Source organism: Myxine glutinosa, chromosome 2 (genome assembly GCF_964187855.1).
Source record: "Myxine glutinosa chromosome 2, kmMyxGlut1.1, whole genome shotgun sequence".
Classification (NCBI taxonomy): domain Eukaryota; kingdom Metazoa; phylum Chordata; class Myxini; order Myxiniformes; family Myxinidae; genus Myxine; species Myxine glutinosa.
Genome location: NC_136262.1, coordinates 205,064,228 through 205,088,689, shown reverse-complemented (window position 1 = coordinate 205,088,689; position 24,462 = coordinate 205,064,228). Strand labels below are relative to the sequence as shown.

The 24,462-nt window shown below is 48.5% G+C and overlaps 1 protein-coding gene across 3 annotated transcripts in view; it reads left to right on the top strand.

Annotated features, from left to right (window-relative positions):
• SFXN5 (sideroflexin 5) overlaps positions 1–24,462 on the top strand; it is a 548,869-nt gene that overhangs the window by 237,739 nt on the left and 286,668 nt on the right. For all 3 annotated transcript variants that reach the window (XR_013622453.1, XM_068106421.2, XM_068106422.2), the window contains one exon: positions 21,635–21,725. Coding sequence is in view for 2 of the 3 variants with exons in the window: in XM_068106421.2 (XP_067962522.2) it covers positions 21,635–21,725 (91 nt within the window). In the remaining variant the exon portion in view is untranslated. The remainder of the gene's footprint in view (positions 1–21,634; positions 21,726–24,462) is intronic.

Below are 24,462 nucleotides of genomic sequence, written 5' to 3'. Positions count from 1 at the left end.
CGCTCAGATGACAATAGTGGACTTCATGGCACTTGTGCGTAAACTACCGATGAAAAAGATGGGCCTTCACACATTCGGGGAATTGGCTGAGAGTCTTTCCAACAGGATTCTTGCTACAGGCTCCGTGTCCACAAGAATAGACATTATTTTTGATGTTTATCAAAAATCATCAATCAAGCAAATGGAACGGGCACAGCGAAGTTCCTCAGAACAAATCACAATCACCATTGGGTCTGACAATCAGAAACTCCCTGTCGATCTTGATATGTTCTGGAGCTCAATGTTGAACAAAGTTCGGTTGCAGGAGTATGTCTTCAAGTGGATGCTGCAGAATGTCGAGTCGGACAAGGAAATATTCTTTGGAGGAGTATATGGGGGTGAATGCAGGAAACTGTTAGCTGGCACTGAAACACAGATCGCAGAGCTCTCAAGCAACCAAGAAGAAGCCGACGACAGAATCATGTTCCATATTAATGATGGTGTTGTGAAACACGGGGTTCAATCAGTCTTGGTCGACTCGCCTGACACAGATGTCTTTGTCAACCTCATCTTCCACTTCAACACAACCTGGCAACTACAAAAGCTGTACGTGAAGCTTGGTAACCGGAAAACAAAGAAAACTGTACCAGTCCACATGTTGGTTGATCAACTGGACAACGGTTTGGTGTCGTGTCTCCCAGCCATTCATGCTCTCAGCGGTTGCGACAGTACCAGCAAGGTGGGTCCAAAGCTGTCTGGCCTGAAAGCATCCATCGATCTCTCCCTACTGGAAGGGTTTGGTGTAGAAGAACTGTCACCACAGATAACAAGCAATGCTGAAAAGTTCCTTGTGTCTGGATTAAAGAAGACCGACTGTTCCACTTTCGATGAATATCGATGGGAGCAGTACCACAACTCCAAGAAAGAACTGGACTTCAACCAGCTTGTGTGCTGTTCATCAACGCTACGAGAACACATAAAGCGAGCATTTCTTCAGTGTAAGATGTGGTTGCAAGCCCCAACTCCTGCCGTCACCAAACCAGATCCACTCCAGTATGGGTATGAAGCAACGGACGTTGGCATAACACCAGTGATACTGCCAGTATCGTGCAGGCCCGATGACCTGCCTCCTCCATGCAAATGCCCAAGAGCATGTATGAGTACCAAAACGTGCACTTGCAGAGACAGGAACATTAAATGTGTCACGTTTTGTGGCTGTAGTAAAGGCGAAAAGTGTAGAAATCCAAATAAGTAAATTCCAAAATAGGATGATGCAAAAGGTATAAGTGTCATATAATGTTGTGGCCTTGGTGGTATCATACAATTGTAGTTCGTAACATGTTGAAATCGGTTTTTGGCAATTATCTTAAAAACCATTGACTTTTGGATATGAAAATGTATTACTGACCCCCCATAATGTGGCCATTGCGCAAATTTTGAGTGGTCGGGCAACCTCCTAGGTCCAACGGTTCTGTAGATACAGTCACGGCAAAAAAGGGGGCGTGGCCCAAAAAGGGGTATGGCCATTTCAGCTATTTCGCCGTCAGTGGCAAATGTGTTACCAACCAAATATTGTTCCTGGACCTTCAATTAGTGGATTCCTGAAGAGTTTAGGTCTGTACAATAAAGTGCATACTCAACCACCATGAGCTACTAGAGTAATATATATATATATATATATATATATATATTTATTTCAATATATTTCTGCATACTATACGCAACTAGGCGGAACCCAAACAGTTCAATCTTGGTGTCTTCAGACCACAGAATCTTGTTTCTCAGTCTGAGAGTCCTCTGGGTGCTTATTCGCAAACTCCAAGTGGGCTTTCATGTGTCTTTCACTGAGGAGAGGTTTCCGTCTGGCCACTCTGCCATAAAGCCTAGATCGGTGGAGTGTTGCAGTGATGGTTCTCCTTCTGGAAGTTTCTGCCATCTCCACACAGGACCTCAGCCAGAATGACCATCGGGTTATTGGTCACCTCTCTTACCAAGGCCCTTCTCCCCCGATTGCTCAGTTTGGCCGGGCGGCCAGCTCTAGGAAGAGTCCTGGTTGTTCCAAACTTCTTCCATTTAAGGATTATGGAGGCCACTGTGCTCTTGGGAACCTTCAATGCAGCAGAAATATTTATGTAGGCTTCCCCAAATCTGTGCCTCGACACAATCCTGACTGAGCTCTGCAGGCAGTTCCTTCGACCTCGTGGCTTGGTTTTTGTTCTGATATGCATTGTCAGCTGTGAGACCTTATATAGACAGGTGTGTGCCTTTCCAAATCATGTCCAATCAATTGAATTTACCACAGGTGGACTCCAATCAAGGTGTAGAAACATCTCAAAGATGATCAAGAGAAATGGGAGGCACCTGAGCTACATTTCAAGTGTCACAGTAAAGGGTCTGAATACTTATGTAAATGTGATATTTCAGTTTTTTCTTTTTAATAAATGTTCAAAACTTTCTAAAATCCTGTTTTCTCTTTGTCATTATGGGGTATTGAGTGTATATTGATGAGGGAAAAAATGAATTTTAACGATTTCAGCATAAGGCTGCAACATAACAAAATGTGAAAAAAGTGAAGGGGTCTGAATACTTTCTGAATGCACTGTGTATAATTTTTATGCCGACGAACTTGTTGGAGGTATTGTGTTTTGGGTTTGTCATTGTATGTTCTTCTCGTTATTAGTCCCCTACCAGTGTACACCGGAGGGGACTATAGGTTTGCACTCCGTCCCTCCATCTCTCAGTCTGTCAGTCCATCAGTCTGTCACGCAAAGAACAGTTTTGCAGACTTTTTTCCTAAACTCTCAACGGTAATGATTTCAAACTTGGTACATGGTTTCCTCATGATAAGTTACAGATCAAGCTCGAACTTCACGACGTTTCGATCATTTTTGACAAAGTTATGGCACTTTGAACTTTCGTAATTTCCCCAACAGTTTTCCGGACGACAGACTGCCGGTCGGGGACGTGTATTGCAGCGCAATACTCAGAATGCTTATTCTTTTCTATATTGTGTGGTCTGCCTGTATAATAATATATTACCAACCAATCTTATCATTTTATTTATGACCAATATGTCTTTTTTACACAATTCAAGTGTTTTTTATTTTATTTTAATCTATTTATTTACTGTGATTAACTTATGTTATTTATTTCGCCATGTTTTTTTGTCGTTGTTAATTAACTTCGTCAACCTCGACTTCATAATGATACCACTGTAGTGGCTACCGCTGGGTTTACACAATCGCCTTGCACCTACCAAGGACGCGGAGCGATCACCATGCCGGGCTCGTCCAGGACGCACGGGCAGGCCCGCGCTCAACTTGCCAGGCCTCGGCCGGGACGCCCGGGCAGGCCCGCGCTCCACTTGCCAGGCCGCGTCCGGGACGCCCGGGCATGCCCGGGCATGCCAGCCCTCGACTTGCCAGGCTGCGGCCAGGACGCCCGGCCACGCCCCCTCTCGCCTTTCCCGGGCAAACGCTCCGGGATAATGTGTGTATATATATTGCTGCCCGATAAACGGGCTTTTCAGAGTACCCGATTTGTTTGGTGACAATAAAGAAACTCGGACGAATTCCAGCTTTTTGTCGCGTCCATTCTTCCGATTACGTGGGAGCACAGCTCCTTCATTGGTGACCTACCGACATGGACACGGCAGTTGCCCTTAAACTGCCTACCTTCTGGGAGGCTCACGCGGCGGTTTGGTTCGCCCAGGCGGACTCCCTGTTCGCCCTACGAGGCATCACGGCCGACGACACCCGCTTCCACCATGTGGTAGCAGCGCTCGGTTCAGCCACCGCGGCCCGCGCCCTGAGCCTCCTCGAGAGCCCGCCAGCCGCTGACAAATACGGCGCGATTAAAAAGCTCCTCCTCGACGCTTTCGCCCTCCCATCGGCGGAACGCGCACAGCGCCTGCTCGACCTGCCCGAGCTCGGCGACACGCGCCCGTCCGAGCGAATGGACTACATGCTTTCGCTGCTCGGCGAGCACTCTCTGGCATTCCTGTTCCGGGAGCTGTTCCTCCGTCAGCTGCATAGCCCGGTACGCCTCGCCCTGGCGAGCATGATGATCACGGATCCCCGTGCTCTCGCCAGGGAAGCCGACAAGATCTCCGCGGCAGGCCAACGCATTGCAGCAGCGACCTGGGGCCCACCGCCGTCCGACGCAACACCCATGGCGCCCGAGCACCCGGCACGGTCGACGACCGAACTGCCGACGCAATTGGCGGCCGCAACGACGAGCCGACCACCTCCAGCACGACGACCGGGGCCTCCACCTGACCAAGCGTGGTGTTACTATCATGCCAGGTTCGGACAGAAGGCCCGGACATGCCGACCCCCGTGCACCTTCGGCAGGCCGGGAAACGGCCAGGCCGGCGTTCATTACCAGCCATGAGCGCCGGCCACACGGGCAAATTACTTTTCATCACGGACAAAGCGTCCGGACGGCGCTTCCTGTGCGACACTGGCGCCCAACTGAGCGTCATACCCGCCTCCGATCAGGACAGGCAGTCCGCGGTTTGCGGCCCCTCCTTGGTTGCGGCCAACGGATCGGCCATCCGCACCTTCGGCCCGCGCAACGTCACCCTCTGCTTTGGCGGCCAACGCTTTACTTGGACTTTTGTAACCGCCAGCGTGCCCATGGCTCTGCTAGGCGCCGACTTCCTCTGCGCACACGGACTGCTGGTGGACGTCCAACGGCGTCGCCTCATCAACGCCGAGACCTTCAGCTCCCTGCTATGCACATTGAGCAGCTCCGCTCCGACCGAGCTGGCATGCGCCCTCCCGGCGGCGAACGAGTTTGCTCGCCTGCTCACGGAGTTCCCGGCCCTCACGCGGCCGACGTTTTCAGCCGTCGCAGTACGACATGGGATCGAGCACCACATACCAACCACGGGCCCGCCGGTCTACGCCGGAGCCCGCTGCCTCGACCCAGCCAAGCTCGCCATGGCCAAAGCCGAGTTTGACGCTTTGGAACACCTCGGCATCGTGCGGCGCTCCGATAGCGCGTGGGCTTCACCACTACACATCGTCCCAAAACCAGGGGGCGGCTGGCGCCCAGGTGGCGACTACCGCCGCCTTAACGACGCTACCACCCCCGACAGGTATCCGATCCCGCACATCCAAGACTTCTCCGCCCGTCTGGCAGGACGGGTCATTTTTTCAAAAATCGATCTCATACGGGGATATCACCAGGTACCTGTCAGGGCGGCCGACGTCCCTAAAACGGCCGTCATCACGCCGTTCGGCTTATTCGAATTCCTACGGATGCCGTTTGGCCTCAAGAACGTGGCTCAGGCGTTCCAGCGCTTGATGGACGGCGTGCTGCGTGACCTGCCGTTCCTCTTCGTTTACCTGGACGACATCCTCGTCGCCAGCACGTCCCGGGCCGAGCACCTCCTCCACCTCCGAACACTGTTCGGGCGCCTCAGCGAGCACGGCCTCATCGTCAACCCGGCCAAATGCCACTTCGGCACGACGGCCGTTGATTTTTTGGGCCACCACATCACCAAGAACGGGGCCGTGCCGCTGCCAACCAAGGTCGAGGCCATCACCACGTTTCCGCGTCCCCGCTCCATAAAGGCCCTGCAGGAATTCCTGGGAATGGTGAATTTCTATCACCGCTTCGTGCCCCGCACTGCTCAACTCATGCGGCCCCTCTACGAAGCCCTCCGGGGCAAGCCGGCCAAGCACGACATCGTCTGGTCCGCAGCAATGGACGCGGCCTTCCAAAGCTCAAAGTGGGCCCTCGCCGACGCAACACTGCTCGCTCACCCGGTGCTCAACGCTCCCATCGCCCTCACCACGGATGCCTCCGACTACGCGGTGGGCGCCGTACATGAGCAATGGGTGAACGGGGTTTGGCAGCCACTCGCGTTTTTCAGCCGGCAGCTCCGGCCGAACGAGCTCAAATATAGCACGTTTGACCGTGAGCTCCTCGGTCTACACCTGGCCGTTCGCCATTTCCGCCACCTCCTGGAGGGCCGACCCTTCACGGCGTTCGTCGACCACAAGCCGTTGGTTTATGCAATGGCCAAGGTCACGGAGCCGTGGTCGGCCCGCCAACAGCGCCACCTCTCCGCCGTGTCGGAGTTTACCACGGACATCCGGCACGTCGCCAGCAAAAACAACGCCGTGGCCGACTGTCTTTCTCGGGCCAGCGCGAACGCGGTCCACCTCGGCGTGGACTTCGCGCTTATGGCGGCGGACCAAACCACTGACACCACGGTGCAAGCCCTCCGGGCGGCGGACACGGGCCTCCGCCTGGCCAACATCCCCTTCGCGGACACTGTCCTGCTCTGCAACGTCTCCCAAGGCCAGCCTCGCCCCATCGTGCCTGTTACCTGGCAACGCCGCATCTTCGCCTCCCTCCATGGCCTTTCCCACCCAGGCCGGAAAGCTTCCCTGAAGCTGGTGTCGGCGCGATTCGTCTGGCACGGCCTTCGACGGGACGTCCGCGATTGGACCAGCACCTGCACAGCCTGCCAACAGGCCAAGGTCCACCGACACACCCAGGCCCCGCTGGCACCTTTCACCGTGCCCGAACGACGTTTTGACCACGTCAACGTGGATCTGGTGGGCCCCCTCCCCCCATCACGGGGGTTCACACACCTGCTCACCATGGTGGACAGGACCACCAGGTGGCCGGAGGCCGTTCCCCTCATCTCCACCACCACCGCCGACGTGGCGCAGGCTTTCATCGCCACCTGGGTCGCCCGCTTCGGCGCACTGGCGGACTTCTCGTCGGACCGCGGACCGCAGTTCACCTCTGAGCTGTGGGGCACGGTCGACTGCAACCTGGGGGTCAAGCTCCACCGTACTACGGCCTACCACCCCCAAGCCAACGGGTTGTGCGAGCGATTCCACCGCTCCATGAAGGCCGCGCTCATGGCCGGCCTTCAAGATGGCGGTTGGGCCGACCGGCTGCCGTTGATCCTTTTGGGCCTTCGCACGGCCCCCAAGGAGGACCTCCGGGCATCCACCGCCGAGCTTGTCTACGGCCAGGCGCTACGCGTCCCGGGCGAATTCGTGCCCGACGCTACCAGTACCTGGTCCGCAGCTCACCAGCGCTCGGACCTCCAGGAGGCCGCCCGACGGTTTGCCCCCGTGCCAACATCCCACCACGGTGACCCCCAGTCCTACGTCCCCCCAGCGCTTCGCACAGCGGAGTATGTTTTTGTGCGTCATGACGCACATCGGGGGCCACTCCGGCAGCCGTACGACGGGCCCTTCCGGGTCCTGCGACGGGACGACAATTCGTTCGTCATTGACATCGGCGGCAGGTCGGACCGGATTGCGGTGGACCGCCTCAAGCCGGTGCACGTGGACATCGACCAACCGCCACGGTTGGCCCTTCCGCCGCGGCGAGGCCGCCCCCCGTCCACGGTGCCCCCCACTCGACCGCCCACCACCACACCAGACCCCCCACCCATGACCCGCCAGGGGTCGCTTTGGCCGGGTCATCAGGACCCCCCTCAAATTGACCCTGCCGGTGCAAGTCGATTCTGGGGGGACGTGTGTAGCGGCTACCGCTGGGTTTACACAATCGCCTTGCACCTACCAAGGACGCGGAGCGATCACCATGCCGGGCTCGTCCAGGATGCCCGGGCAGGCCCGCGCTCAACTTGCCAGGTCTCGGCCGGGACGCCCGGGCATGCCCGGGCACGCCCGGCCACGCCCGCTCTCGACTTGCCAGGCCGTGTCCGGGACGCCCGGCCACGTCCCCTCTCGCCTTTCCCGGGCAAACGCTCCGGGATAATGTGTGTATATATATTGCTGCCCGATAAACGGGCTTTTCAGAGTACCCGAGTTGTTTGGTGACAATAAAGAAACTCGGACGAATTCCAGCTTTTTGTCGCGTCCATTCTTCCGATTACGTGGGAGCACAGCTCCTTCACCACTCAATTAAAAAAAAAAAGTCGTGACGAATCAAATCATCCGTGCTGCGGAATCAGTTCCTGGGAAAAGGTTATGCTGGTTGGTTTGCTGTTACTTTCCCAGAAGTCATTCGAGGTATAGGAATTTGACATTTGTTTTTTGCTCGTGATAACTCGACCAATCTTTGTGAAAGACACGGTAGGATAATTCACGTCCAGCAATGACCAATGCTAGAAACGGGTACTCCGTCTTTGCGTCCATCCGATGGCTGCTGCACACATTGATTCCTCGCCAAGCATGTAAAACACCAGGACAGCAGTTGATAGATGGGTTGGAATTTAAGTCCAGGCTAGACAGCTCGAAGGCGAATGTGCATATACCTCTCGGCTATCCTGCTGGACCAATAATGATCCCAAAAGATGCAAAAGCTCAAAGCATCACCTTAAAGCTGATGAGATTGACATTATTACAACCCAAAAATTGCTCCTTATCCGTTATTGTGGTCATGCTTTGCTATGTGGTCAGTCCACAAATTTCATGTCAAACAAAAGTAAACTTTCAAAAACTCAGAATTATGTTGTGTGATAATTATGTTTAATGTACTTCACATCATTATAACAAAGAATACACTATTAAATTATAGAACCAATGTTCATTAATTTTCTGATAATTTCTCCATCTTTTGCCTCATGGTCCCACAATTGGCTGTTCATTCTTTCAATGTTCATAACAAATCATAACTCAAGTTTTTCTGCAATAATTTAAAATATGGTAACTTCATTATAAGTTCACTATGATAAGAACCGTTGAAGGACAGGATCGTGTGTTTCATCTTATTGTAATAACAACAGATTGTTTCTCACCATTAGGAATATTGCCTCCTTAATCCTCATTTCAAAAACCTTTCAGAATGACGTGTCCGAGTTATGGTTATAACACATTTTTATTGACTGACTAAAGTGCCCAATCGCATATTTGGCTAAAGAACTGATGTTTCATTAAAATCCGAAGTCTTTCCACACACTATTTGAATGCACATTTGGTAAATTACTTGTATCACTTTTATTTCAGTGTTCGATTTCATTTACTCAACATTTTGAGCCAGCTGGCGCACTGTATCCTGAGTGCACATGTTGACTAAAGTGCTCAATCGCATATTTGGCTAAGAACTGATGTTTCATTAAAATCTTCAACCATTTTTTCCGATCAACTCAACCATAACTTAGTCAGTGTTGACCCTTAAACCAGTAACAAAAGCAATAACAAAACAGAGTTTGCATAGAGTTTTCTCTGAAGACCATGAGCTTCCAAGACCAGGAGGCAATGCCACGAATAGTGCATAACGGTTTTATTATGAAAGGCTGCAGTGTCTCACAACACCGTTAAATGGTATAATTACTTCTCTAATTACTTGAAAGTATTTGGTTTGTAATATTTCAGGCAAATTTTAAACATTATTACTGAAAAATGCATTTAAATGAATGAACAACCGATGATATTGCACACACATGTGCAATCAATAAGCGAACCATTTATGCTCCAGTTATTTAATATACATGGGCACACATGGCCTGCGTTGTCCCTGATCAAGGCCACTCTTACTCGTCCTCACAAGACCCCCGACACCAAATAGCATGATTGCAGCTCCAGAAACAGTCATAAGTATTCATAGGTGATTATAGGTCATACGTACATGTAACTCGCTTACTAGCAGTCATCTTATGACTTTTGAATTTTCCTCAAAAACCATGTATCATTATTTGCTTGAGAAAGTTAATAATAAACTCTTATGATACATTATTATTATTAATTATTACTATAACTACAACACATTTAAGTACAATTATTGTAAAACACAAATTTTGTACTTCAGAGTTTGTACTCTGAAAAGTGTGTGTGTGTGTGTGTGTGTGTGTGTGTGTGTGTGTGTGTGTGTGTGGGGGGGGGGGGGGGTGAAATTGGTGGAAAATCCACTATACTGTTTCTCATATATTTTAAACTACATTTATATGATATTTTATGTTTGCTCAACTACATTTCAAAGCATGAAAACCACAAACAATATAATTAATTGTGCAGTAACGGCTAGATGTTACAAGTTAAAAGAAACTAAACAATTAATTACATGTAAAACCTCAAATATAGTTTACCTATTGACCTGTAGCAAATGTGCGATGCAATATGTTGGTGCATTGATGGGTTGACTGACTGCCTGGACGCAACTGAGGTTGTGGATCTACTGATGTACCATCTATTGATGTGGATCCATGATCGAGGTTGTGGATCCGCCGTTTGGAGAGGTCCTGGGCTGAAAGGATTGAAACCTCGAGGAAGAACGGTACCCAGCAGATGATCCATGCAGTCGGGAAACTTGTCAGTTGCTTACGGGTTAACGTTCTTGCATTTCTTGCGTTAATCTAGACTCGTCACTGAAGATCACGTGATTCCAGTGTCCTGGCTGCCATTGATGGTGCTCTCTGGCCCACTGCAATCGGCGCTGGCCGTGTTGTCTGGTCAGGCGTGGCTCTGAGCATTTCGTTTCAGGATTTTTGACACCTGACCTTGAGTGATGCCATACTGCCGAGCAATAGCACGCTGTTTCATGCCGTAATTTCGTAAAGCCACCACTCCATGACAAACAGCATTGTCGAGTTGACGGACCATCTCCAGAGGAAGCGGCAATAACTTTTGGAGACGTGCAGCAGTTGTTTTCCACTAATACAGAACGCAACAACCCTTATATACCCGACTGTGAAGCCAATCGTCAAATGCACCTGTCCGTACATTTTGCCACGCCACCTGTGATATAATCCTGTTGTTGACTTCTTGCTGCGACAGACAATCAGTGACATGGTTCTTTTAACAAAGAAATCACCAAAGTGGAAAAGAAACTCACCAGATTGATATACTGAGTTAAGAAAGTAAACCCAAGTCAAGAAAAAATATATATTCCATATTAAATGCCAAGTCTGTATATGTGTGTGTGTGTGTGTGTATATATATATATATCAAGTAATGAACGGCGGTTGGGAATTATATCCACGATATCCATTTTTCCGTTCTCCAACCTATAGCTTTGTCTTTAAAAACTCAACGTTTCGGCCAGCAACCCAGCGTGCGCCGAGCCTCCACTAGCCTTCATCAAGAGAAGTTCCCTTGTTCACCTCATCCCAGATATACCTGGGGGGAGGGGTGGGCCTATTCTATCAACCAATCACAAAGCTGCGTTGCGAGACCTCGTGACCATGGACCCATGCTCGGCTTATGTTGCAAGTGTTTTGTGCGTGTTTGAGCAGTGTATTGTGTTTTGTTGTCCGTGTTGCCTGTGTCGGCTATGTCCCACTTTGTCTTTGTCCTCCTCCACGCATCGGTGTCTCTCTGGTGTATTTATGCATGAGAGGTCCGTATGCCTGTGGTAACGCCACAGTCTCCTCTGTCAATGGTGCCCGCGTTTGGCCAGTGTGCCAGGCCTCCAGTATTCGCCTCCTGGCCCGGTTGGGGGATGCCGCCAGCACGTTCACATTGTCCCATAGAGGAATATGGCCCGCCCTTATTCCATGCTTGGTGATAGCAGATCTTTCTGGGTGATTACACTCAAAGGCCTTATGGTGTTCATGAATGCGCTGGCCTAAGGTTCTTCCAGTCTCGCCTATGTATTCTCCACCACAGTCACATGGAATGGTGTATACCACACCTGTGCAATCATTCTTCAGTCTTTTGTCTTTGACCTTGGTCAGTGCACGTCTCAAGGTGTATATAGGTTGGTAGTTGACCCTCACCCCGACCGGTCTCAAAATCCTGCCAATCCTTTGAGATACCCGCGGCACAAATGGTAGCACGCAGAAGCCCTTAGGTGGTTCCTGTGGCACGTCCTGGGTTCTTGGAGCCGCCAGTACCATTTCATTTTTTGGGCAGAGGTGGTCTGGGTAGCCATTGGCTTTCAATACCCATTTGAGATGCTTGATCTCTCTCCTTTTGCCCTTCAAGGTGGACGGTATATTCCTTGCCCTTTTTACGAGTGTATTCACCACAGCTCTTTTATGGTGCAGTGGATGGCAAGACGTGAAATCGAGGTAACGCTCGGTCTGGGTGGGTTTCCTATACACTGCGGTACTTAAGCTTCCATTGAGGTTCCTCCTCACCAAGACGTCCAAAAATGGAAGCGACCCATCCTGTTCTTCCTCACAGGTGAATTTGATGGAAGGAAACATTCCACTGATGCCCTCCTGGATTGCATTAACAGCCGTGCTGGGGCAGATGACAAAAGTGTCATCGACATAGCGGTACCAGACACGTGGCTGTGTTGGGAGGGATGGGATGGTGCGTGTTTCCAGCTCTTCCATCACCATATTGGCAACCACCGCAGACACCGGAGAGCCCATCGCAGTGCCGAACACCTGTTTGTAAAATGTGCTGTCAAAGACGAAATAGGTGGAAGACAGACAAGTGCTGAGGAGGTCACATACGTCATCAACATTCAACTTGTCGGCGGCCTGTTTCCAGCAATCATCCTCCATTAGCCTCTGTCTCGCCACATCAACCGCCAGGGTTGTGGGCACGTTAGTGAATAGCGAAATGACGTCAAAGGACACCATGGATTCGTGTGGATGGATCGTGGTGTGTGTTATTTTGTCCACAAACTCAGAGCTGTTGCGCAATCCTCGGTCGGTTTTTCCCACGAGGTACTTTAGTATATCGGACACGAACTTTGACAATGCATAAGATGGTCCATTGATACACGACACGATGACCCGTAATGGAACGTCTTCTTTGTGGATTTTTGGTAACCCATACACTCTGGGGGCGACGCCGTTGCTGCTATACAATCGCTGGTAGTTTGTGCTCGATAGTCTTCCTGTTCTTTTTAACCTTGCAAGCGGCGCCTTTAACGTGCGTTCTTCCTTCTTCGTTGGATCCTTCGTTATACGTTCATAGGTGTTCGTATCATTCAATAACTCATGCATTTTGTCCTTGTATGTCGAGCGGTCCAATAAAACTGTCGCACGACCTTTGTCCGCCGGTACAACCACAATGTCGTCCATCCTGCGCAGCTCTTGCAACGCTCGTCGTTCCACCGAATCCAGGTTGAAATCATTTCTGCTGCGGCGGGGTGGGCGGAGTCAAACTGCTGCCACACGTGACCGAACCTCGTTCTTGACGTCATCCGACAGTTCCGTGATGGCGGTTTCAACTCGTGACACGATCACATCTGTCGGTATTCCTTTCGGAGTGACCGCAAAGTTAAGGCCTGTTCTTAATACACTCATATAGTGTGGTATGAGGTGTCATGAAAAACAGCTCCCGTGCGATTTGCGTGCTAAAATTGATTTTTTTGCTTTGTTGGATTGATTTTAGGTCAATTTATTCGAAAATAATGGGGTTCAAATTTTCCGACCCCTGGACCCCCTTTTAAGGGGTATTTTGTTTCCAGTGACCCCCGGGACTGACCATGCGACTTTCTCCCCTAACAACTGAGAGATTTTATCGATCTCGGGGTCGTTAGAGAGGTTTTCGATGACGCTAAATCCATTTATGATACTTTAGAAGCGACCGGAAGTGGCGATCCCCGACTTCCGGTTAGGTTCCATGCCAAGGTCAAGGTCATTTCGAAGGTAGCGATAAAACCTGGTCATATAGTACCACTCTCTGAGGGTTTTCATGCACGAGAAGACGGCTGAAGCAGTTATTTTTGCGATCAGACTGGCCAGTCACAAATAAATCTACGTTTTAAAGCCATTCTTAGTCAAATTTAGAAAATATTTACCGAAATAGCAAAAGTCTTACAAATGATATAAATACAGAACTATGTGTGTTTAGCTTGTTTAATGTCACAAAATGTTTTTGTTTACACAAGTATGTAATAATGTAACACAATTCCTCTAAATTCTCAAGATAACACATCCGAGAATCATGCAAGATAATTTTGATAATTAAATAGCTTTTAAAGTAAAATTACTGGACGGATTATTCATCAAAATCTTCGCTAACTATATCATTTCTTCCCAAATGTACACAATTATCGACACAAGTAGTTAAGAAATGTAACACAATTCCTCTAAATTCTCAAGATAACACATCCGAGAATCATGCAAGCTAAACTACTGGATGGATTATTCGTCAACGTCTTCGCTATGTACATCATTTCTGACCAAATTTACACAGTTATCGACATAACATTTACATAGAGGAGTGCATGGAAGACCGTTCTTCCAACAACTGCATCTGCCTTTGCAGCTTGATTTACATTTACATTTAGTAAGCTCAATCACAGCTTTTGGGGCAGGGAGGTTGAGACATCCCACCGGAACATATAGACCTTTCTTTACAGTCCATCCATTTTGTTCAATAGACGCTTCAACCCTTTGATCTCTTGCTCCAGGGCCTGGTCGGTGAAAAGATGAGTGAAGGGAACTTCTGATTTTGCCACAACGAAGTCTCCTGATTTCAGGGCCTCCCACGTAACTGGATCATCCTCTTCCAGAGCATTCATTTGTGCAAGATGGACTGGCATTAGGCGAGAATAATTCAGGAGATCGCGTGCGAAGAAATACTTGATGAGGTTCTCTAAGGCAGCCAAGTAACCTTCCCAGTCAGCTGAACGGTAGGCACCTATGAGATGCAAAAGACTTTCCACTTGCTCAAGGTACTGGTTGAGAAATTGAGCGAGCTCGCCGATGTTGTCATCTTCTTTCTCATGGGGATTTTCTGAGTACGAGGACCGGATGTCGTTGTAGATATCAACCATGTCTTGGCTACGGTCGTGGAGAGCTTTCTTGAGAGCAACGCATTGGTCACGAAGTGGTTCAGGTGGATGATCAGAGAAAATGACGTCAAACTTCATCATCATGATCGCCAGGCTAGTCGTGATGTGGTACTCAACTCCTCGCTTGTATGCCTTGCCACCATAGACCCCACAAAGACCTGCAGAAGTGTATGTGCCGCTTTCAATCGCACACATGTCAATGCCACTTCCGTCGATTGTTTTGCCAAGAGCGTGCAGGGCAGCAAACGCAATATGCAGAACGCCCGCTCAGAGAATCCAGTTGGTGTTATTCACTGACTGCTGAATCTTGAGGGCGTGGCTGTAAAGATCAAGATCGAGCGTTATGAGGGTTCTTCTCTCAGGACCAACCACAAAAGCAGATATGCCCTGAGTCAACATCAGAACAGTATAGAGGGTCGAGTAATCCGTTGGAGAAGTCTTGAATAGCGGAGCGATCACTTCTGTGTTAGTCGGGCTCAGACTCTGACAGGAGCGTGATAACAGAAGAGATTTAGTAGCACCCCATGTTGGCATAACTTCTTCCTTTGCTAACTCCTTACCTTTAAGGATTCGTTTTGTCACTGAAAGAATAGGATCGTCGGAATATCTGGGGTTTTGACCTGCGGTCTGACCTTGCAGTTCTTCAGTCTCTTGCTGCTCGATATTCTCCACACGTTGGTCATTTAGCTTTTCACCACCTCTGTCATCAGTACCGTAGTAGTTGGCAAGCGCCCAGGTGTGAGTGAAGTCTTTGGAAATCTTACTCCTCCGCTTTTCTAGATGGTAGACCTCAAATCGAATTGGTTTAGGTTTAATGATTGGCTCTTGCAGGTACTTGACTTCGAACGCGAGTGGTGCCGGTGCGAGAAGTTTCTCTGGGATGACAAGTGGTTGGTTGATGGGCTCGCCATCTTCTGCTCGCTGGTTGATCACGATCACTGTGCCATGGAATGTGTTCTGTCCACATTCCAACGGCGTCGTGGGGAGTGTTACAAGGGATGTAACGGGAGAATGCACACCTGTGGTGAGTGTTACGGAGGGTGTAACGGGAGAGTGTGCACAAGAGGATGCGCGAGAAAGGTGTGTAACGGACGGGTGCATGAGTACAGAGTGCGCTGTCGAGAGTGAGGGTGAATGCGCGACCGAGATCTTACTCGCGATCGCGACCGAGAACAGTCGGTGTGTCTTCTAAGAGGTCGATGTTATCAACAGCGAACCAGATGTTCAATCCCTTCTTGATGAAATCGGGCAGACAAAATCCACCAGCCTCCTTCATTCGCTGAAGAACGCCTTGCTCTATGCGCTTTTCGAGATCAAGGAGCCTCTGGTAGTCGCTCCCAATGTAAACTTCTGATAGGTTATTGACGAGGTTTTTGTCACGAACTCTGGAATGAATGGTGAGCAGCAAGCCTATTGAGAGGGGCGTCTGGGCAGTTTGCTGAAAGATTTCGTTTTGTTTTGGCTGATGCTTTACCTGGCGATCGGTTCGAGTATTCTGGACGAGAAACTGGCAAGCAACATCAACAGTTTTGTCCACTTGTGCATTGCGCATTTCAGAAACTTTGAGAACATGACGGCCAAATAGGAGATGAGTGAGGAAGAACTGGAGAAGTGGAGGATTCTCAAAGTCTTCAAACATTCCCCTGAACGACCAGCTTCGATGCTGCATTATCTCTTCCCTTAGAATGTTTGCCATGTTCTTCAAGTTGCCAACTGTGTCGTCGTTATCCAGCTGTGCAGATCTCAGTTGCATGGCCTTCCTAACCGCCAGTGAAAGAACGAGGTTGTCGGGCTCATTTTTGCGTAGTGATTGGACAAACTGGATATTCGGAAGCCCTTCAGTAATGAGCTTTTTCAAATGCTTGCGGTAGTTGGTTGTCTGATTGATCTCTACATTATACCTCTTCAAAATGGACAAATATGCACCATTCACTTCAGCCATGTTCAGAGTAAGATCGTCCGCAGTAAGAGTATTTTGGACGGAGAGAAGCAACTGTTCATCACATAGAGAGCCAATAAGCTGGGTATTACTACGATCTTTTCGCGTTAAAGTGCGCTGCGCGTATCGTAAACATTTCCTATGATAGTATTTTTCAAGAGCAGAGGCATCCCCAGCGTCTTCTAACTCGGACACGCAAGTTCTGATGCGGTCATCCTGAGTCTTGAGCTTTATCTCGAGGAAGTTTTCACCCATCTTGTCAGAGTAAATGCGATGGAGAGGTTCTGATATGTTATTAGAACAAAAGCTACATGACGAGAACAGACACACCTTTTCCTTCGGGATGGTTTTTGTTCTTTTAGGTCAGGTAGAGTCAGCCACACTGGAAGGTCGTCCAGGCCCACGCGCAGGGCATGCAGGAGAATCACACCGGACTCGTTTAACCCTTAGCCGTTCAATCATGCTTGTGTTGACGATGGGTTTTCGACATTCGCTATGATACCATACTGATTTCCATTCAGATTCACCTAAGCTAGCTAACCGATCTGTAAGTCGCTTAATATCACCCTGACCCAAAGACAGTCGCTCGTTAGCACAATAAATAAGTTCGCCAATCATATCAGGATTGTTTATCAGTCTCTTCTTTGATGTAGCTCCCTCATTGCAGATGATGCACACGCTGTTCTTCTCAGACATGACCTCTAGATGGTTTTGTACTAGTCTCTGTCAGCCTTCTTTCTGAAAAACAAACAAAAAAAAGCCTTGAGCATTTTACCAATATTTTTTTGTCCTTATCTCGCGACAGGGCATCTAGATCGCAAAAATAACTGCACCAAACGTCTTCCTGTGCCTGAAAACCATAAAAAAGAGGTATTACATGCCTAAGTTTATTGCTACAATTGAAATGACCTTGACCTTAGCATCTTTGGTGAACGGAAATCTGGGATCGCCACTTCCGGTCGCTTCGAAAGTATCATAAATGGATTTAGCGTCATCGAAAACCTCTCTAACGACCCCGAGATCGATAAAATCTCTCAGTTGTTAGGGGAGAAAGTCGCATGGTCAGTCCCGGGGGTCACTGGAAACAAAACACCCCATAAAAGGGGGTCCGGGGGTCGGAAAATTTGAACCCCATTATTTTTCAATATTTTGACCTCGAATTAATCCAACAATGCAAAAAAATCAATTTTAGCATGCAAATCGCATGGGATTACACTTCATACCACACTAATATGTGAGTCTGTGAAATGTTTACCGGAGAGGTTAACCACCCATCGGTCCTGGAGTGAATCGCTGGCGTTTCCATCGTGCACCAGTTTGTCGTGGAGTGCAGCAAACTTTTTCTCGTGCTTCTTCTTCACTGACACCAAGGTGGCGCTGGCAAAGATCGAAGCTCTCTTTTCCACGCGAGTCTATTGACAGAGGAGACTGTGGCGTTACCACAGGCATACGGACCTCTCATGCATAAATACACCAGAGAGACACCGATGCGTGGAGGAGGACAAAGACAAAGTGGGACATAGCCGACACAGGCAACACGGACAACAAAACACAATACACCGCTCAAACACGCACAAAACACTTGCAACATAAGCCGAGTATGGGTCTATGGTCACGAGGTCTCGCAACGCAGCTTTGTGATTGGTTGATAGAATAGGCCCACCCCTCCCCCCAGGTATATCTGGGAGGAGGTGAACAAGGGAACTTCTCTTGATGAAGGCTAGTGGAGGCTCGGCGCACGCTGGGTTGCTGGCCGAAACGTTGAGTTTTTAAAGACAAAGCTATAGGTTGGAGAACGGAAAAATGGATATCGTGGATATATATATCGGTGTTGTTCAATGAAATTTGGGAGGCCGGGGATATTCCTCAAGAATGGCGTGACACAAAATTAATCACTTTGTTCAAAGGAAAGGGCGATCGCTCAGATTGTGGAAACCAATGCGGAATCTCGTTGTTGAGCATAACAGGCAAAGTCTTCGCGAAACTGCTGCTCAATCGACTGGTGGACAATATCAGTGAGGCAATGCTTCCGGAATCACAGTTCGGTTTCCGTTCAAATAGGAGCACAATTGATATGGTGTTCACAGCGAGGCACATCCAGGAAAAAGCAATGGAAAAAAACCAGGATTTGTACATGGTCTTTGTCGACCTGACGAAGGCCTTCGACACGGTGAACAGAGACGCACTCTGGAAACTTCTTGCTCGCTATGGATGTCCAGACCACTTCATCAAGTTGCTGCGGAGTTTTCACGACAAAATGAGAGGCAAAGTGGCGGTAGACGGGGATGAGACAGACGTATTCAGCATTACGACGGGAGTAAAACAAGGCTGTGTGCTTGCGCCAACCATGTTATGGGCTCTATCTAGCGGCAGCTATCGAGCGTGCCTCGAATGATCTGGAGCCTGGCGTACACGTCCGTTCTCGTGCTGACGGAAACCTCTACAACCTCCGACGTCTAAAAGCCTACACAAAGACCAAGACCATGGTAATACGTGACCTGCTGTTTGTCGATGATACAGCCTTGATTGCCCACACACAAGAGGAAATGCAGCGTATCGTTGACCGTTTTGCTGAGGCCATGGAGGCGTTTGGTCTGGTTATCAGTTTGCAAAAGACCGTGGTTTTGTATCAACCAGCGCCGGGAAGCCCGTACGTTGAACCAGCAATTACGATCGGGGGTCACGTATTGTCAGTCACAAAAGAATTCACGTACCTGGGCACGTGCTTATCGAATACCGCAACCATGGACAAGGAAATCGACCAAAGAATGCGCAAAGCGAGTGTTTCGTTTGCCCGACTCCACAGCAGAGTCTGGAAAAACGTGGGCTCAAAGTGAACACAAAATTGGCCGTGTACAAAGCAGTTGTCATCCCCTCTCTCCTGTACGGAGCCGAATCTTGGAATTGCTATGCACGCCACCTTCGCAGACTGAATGGCTTTCACTCCCGATGCCTACGACAAATTCTAGGCATCCATTGGTCCGATCTCGTGCCGGATACGGAAGTACTCGAGCGAGCTGAAATGCAATCCATCGCATGCACCCTGCAAAAGGCCCAGCTCCGTTGGGTTGGCCATGTGTTGAGGATGGACGCAGACAGGATCCCACGTTTTATTTTTACGGGAGAACTGCACGAAGGAGAGAGATCAGTGGGCCGGCCCAAACTGCGTTTCAAGGATACACTGCGTGCACATTTGAAAGAATGTGACATCCCGCTCGACAATTTACAAGCTCTGTCCAGTGATCGACCGAAATGGCGTAGCTTGATCCAAACACGATGCGACTCCGCGGAAAAGGGTCGTACAGATGCCGCCAAAGAAGCCCACAGAAAGCGTAAGGAACGCGAGCGGCAACCGGTGCCTGCTGACTCTAAATGGATTTGTACAACTTGTGGACGCCGATGCAAATCGGCACTCGGACTGTATAGCCACAAGCGGGTTCACAAGAATTGAACACCAACGCCGTAACTGCGGGGCGACATGATGTGTATATATATATATGTGTGTGTATAATTGTGTATGATACCTGGTCACGTACATCAGAAGGATGACGGGCTGAGTCGACTGTCCTGGTGTTGATTCAATGGCACGTCAGAGGCTTGAACTCAAACCCGAGGATCTTAAGTCAGCCACCTTGACCATTAAGCCAACAGGAAGCTTTTTACATGCGTATTAACTCCATTTTATTGACATATACTGCATCTAATATGTATATCTATCTATAATTCCAGTAATCTCTGTTTGTTTGTTTGTACGTTTGTACGTTTGTACGTTTGTACGTTTGTACGTTTGTACGTTTGTACGTTTGTACGTTTGTACGTTTGTACGTTTGTTTGTCTGTGACCGCTGTTTCTCGACAACCACGGGTCCGATATACTTGAAACTTGCCAGGTATATTGCTGGGGACCCGAGGATGTGCCTTTTCAAGGTTTCATATTAATCGGACAAGTAGTTACCGAGCTATGGCGATTTCTTTACCAAACTCCGCAAGCCGTTCGCTTTGAACCAAACCATTTCATGTAAATAGAGTGGGGGGATTGTCACCGTACTCGCAAGCCGTTCGCTTTGGACCAAACCATTTCATGTAAATAGTGGGGGGGGGATTGTCACCGTACTCGCAAGCCGTTCGCTTTGGACCAAACCATTTCATGTAAATAGAGTGGGGGGATTGTCACCGTACTCGCAAGCCGTTCGCTTTGGACCAAACCATTTCATGTAAATAGAGGGGGGGGGGGGGATATAATTTTAGATATATATATAGTACGGGCATGCCCTAGTCTATCTATAATTCCAGTAATCTCTGTGTGTGTGTATGTGTGTATGTCTGTGTGTTTGTCTGTGACCGCTGTTTCTCGACAACCACGGGTCCGATATACTTGAAACTTGCCAGGTATATTGCTGGGGACCCGAGGATGTGCCTTTTCAAGGTTTCATATTAATCGGACAAGTAGTTACCGAGCTATGGCGATTTCTTTACCAAACTCCGCAAGCCGTTCGCTTTGGACCAAACCATTTCATGTAAATAGAGGGGGGGGGGGGGATTGTCACCGTACTCGCAAGCCGTTCGCTTTGGACCAAACCATTTCATGTAAATAGAGGGGGGGGGGATTGTCACCGTACTCGCAAGCCGTTCGCTTTGGACCAAACCATTTCATGTAAATAGAGGGGGGGGATTGTCACCGTACTCGCAAGCCGTTCGCTTTGGACCAAACCATTTCATGTAAATAGAGGGGGGGGGGGATATAATTTTAGATATATATATAGTACGGGCATGCCCTAGTATAGATAATTTCCAAAAGAGCTGAATACCAGCAATTTCGTCACCATTTCCATTCAAGCCCAAGTGGTTCAATAACAGAAAACTTTGGCGTGCGACACAAATGCAGGCTACTCAAAAGCTGTGTGACCAATCAACCACCACCAGACCAGTTTCATCCTGAGTATAGGCAGATGTAATATTCCATTGGGGCATTAATACATCACATCATTGTTTCTTTAAATGCTGAGAATACTTTGCTGCATTTATCAGCAGTGCAAGTAATAGCCCAAGACTTTCACCAATTGTCTCTTTTTTGTCACAGGTGGGGTTGAACATGCTCATTAGCAGAACAAAAGTATTCAGTCCAACCGCACAACTTCTTGTACAGCGCTTTGTACCTTTCCCAGCCGTAGGTAAGCTCTGCCTTACACTAATCACTTTCCTCATCTTCTTGTTTCCTGTTTCCCCGATTGTTCATATGACCAAACGTTTCTTCACTTTTATTATCCAGCTTTAAACAATTTTGCTGCTTTTAATAATAATAATAATTATAATTATTAGAGTAGTGCTATTGAAATGTGGAACTATTGTAGTTTTTATAGTTTTGAAAGGTGATTTATGACGTATGCAAAAATGATGGAATTTCAGAGACCAACCCCCTCCCCCCCCTCCCCCCCCTTCGTACCTCCTCCCCTCCCCCCCTTCGTACCTCCTCCCACCCCTTTCTCCCCAACGTGCTACCCCCACTTATCCATCCTCATCGCAAATCATTCCTTTTCTCCACTGCAATTTTTTATACTTTTGATACATAAAATCAAGGCTCGTGGAAGAACTAGAACACAGAACGGATCAGGATGCAACAGAACAAAATGAACAATAGAAGGAGGGGGGGGGGGCACCACGGTAGGGTTTAGGGCAAATGAAAGAGATACGGTACTTCGACAACTAAGGTATGTAGGTAGGGAGGAATGAAGGGTAGGGGAGGACACACGACGTGGCCAATATGGATCTAGAAACAAACTCTCAGGAAGGAAGAACTGGAATTTTGAGGGTGTTGGGTGTGGGTTGCGGGAGGGAGGATTTACAGGGTAGAAATATCATAGTTTTGGATGGGCAATGATCTGATATGGTTGTCAACAACTGTCTTGAAGATCTGAAGGAAAGAAAGAGATCGAAGAGGATGTGGAAGTTGGTTCCACAGGCAGGAAAAAAGAGAAACGAATGAGTGGAGGTGAGCATTGATTGAGAATTTTTGGAGTTTCACCAGGAGGTGAAAAAAAATTATGGCGGTGGACCATATGCACCCTGCAGATACCTGCCAGCGGAAAGCATATAAATAGTCCAGGAGCCCAGAAGGTTTATTCAAGTGAAAAGCGCCGGAACGTTTGACCTCATGGGCTGATGGGGTCATCCACCGACATCACAAAAATGCATTGCTGCCGGGTCTGACCCATGGCTTTCCCTCCGAAATCACTCAATTAGTGACGCCATTACCGAAAAACCTATTTTGCTTAATATCTGGAGAACTATGCATGATAATATCACGAATAAGGTGTCTATACCTATGTTTACATAGTCAATAATTACACTGACACCCGCATTATTGCTAGAAAATGTATAGTTTTCCAGGTAAATGTGTAGCCCACCCGCTCATTAAGCGACGCCATTTCCGAACAACGATATATGGAAAACTTGCAAATGTGCAGTTCACATAATTATCTTGATGTCCTCTTGGCATTACAAGTCTTCTCTATCACTTTCGTCACTCTCATCACTGTCCTCACTCCAAGCATTATCTGACTCTTCCTCATCTACTGAATTATCTTCCACGCCATCCCCGTCATCCTCATGTGGGCCTGTGAGGGACTCTGGAACTGAACTTCCTGGAGTTTCCTGCTCCAAGTCAGAGCAGGTGTAGGCCATTTCAGTCTCGAGCCGCTTCACTTCATCGTCACTGACACAATGACCAAAGCGGTTCAGGGTGGTCAACATTGTTTTCGATCCTGTCAGTGTTCCCAACCCGAGCCCAAGGGCTTGATGCTTCCAAGGCCTAACTCTTCCTCTGGTACAGTTGAACACAGCATCCGATGCACCAGCTAATGCTTTTCTCTCGATCACATCCCTCTTGGAGTTATTTACACCAATTTCTGATTGCATCCCACCGATGAGAGTACGGAAGAACAGGAGAGTCAGATCGGGGATACTTGGGGAATTTTCCTTCAGGGTGTGAACTGAAGTGGGTGATGGGGTCTTTGATTGGGTGATTGCAAGAATTTCTGTCCGCAATGCCATGGCAGCACACTTGATTTCTTCAATCTTTTCATTGGAATCAGTCAGCATAGCAAATGCCTCAGCAGACGTCAGTGATGAGGGGAATACAAGGTTTCCAGATTTGTTTGCTCGTTTGTCAACGAGGATTTCCGGGAATCGTTCCTTTATCTTCGATATCTGACTTTGTGTAGTGTACCTATCAATGTCATCCTGTGTTCCTCCAAGAGCAAGAAACTCTTCTTTGTACAAATTGAAAATTACTGACGCCAACATGGGAGTTTTGTTTTTGATGACTTCATTTTCGAGGAACATCGACAAGTTTTTGAAGGCTTCAACGTGCATCATCCGATTCGACGTTTGCTCTTCATCCGTCACATGCAGTCTTACATAGTCACGACGACAACTGTTATGGTATTTGGCTTCCTTTGCAATAAGATCTTCCCCTAGTCCAATGATCCTAGTGTCACACTTTTTCTTGGCAGCAAGAAGGATTGCCTTGCTCCCATCTGTGGTCAAACATTGGCTGAGGGGTTCATTTTTCTGCAACTTCCTCTTCCTCTTCTGTCCACAAAAAGTACATTCCTGTCCAAGGACGCCTCTCGTGCTGGTAGAAGGATGATCGGAACTTGAACGAGTGGTCTTCTGAGGTGGTTCAGATGGTTCTGTGCTTGGAGGTGCTCCTCTCTTAACAGCACAGAATCGACTGAGGCAAACTGAGTGGTAATATTTGCCTTCTGGGCCCTCAGCTGTTCTGATCTCTTCCGAGGTGTTCGAAAACTTGTCACTTTGAAGTGCCTTTCGCCGTCTAGCAGCATTTTTGGCTGTTTCCCAGTTGCTGGAATTGAAACTCTTCAGGGCACGTTTCTTTTCTCCTCTTTC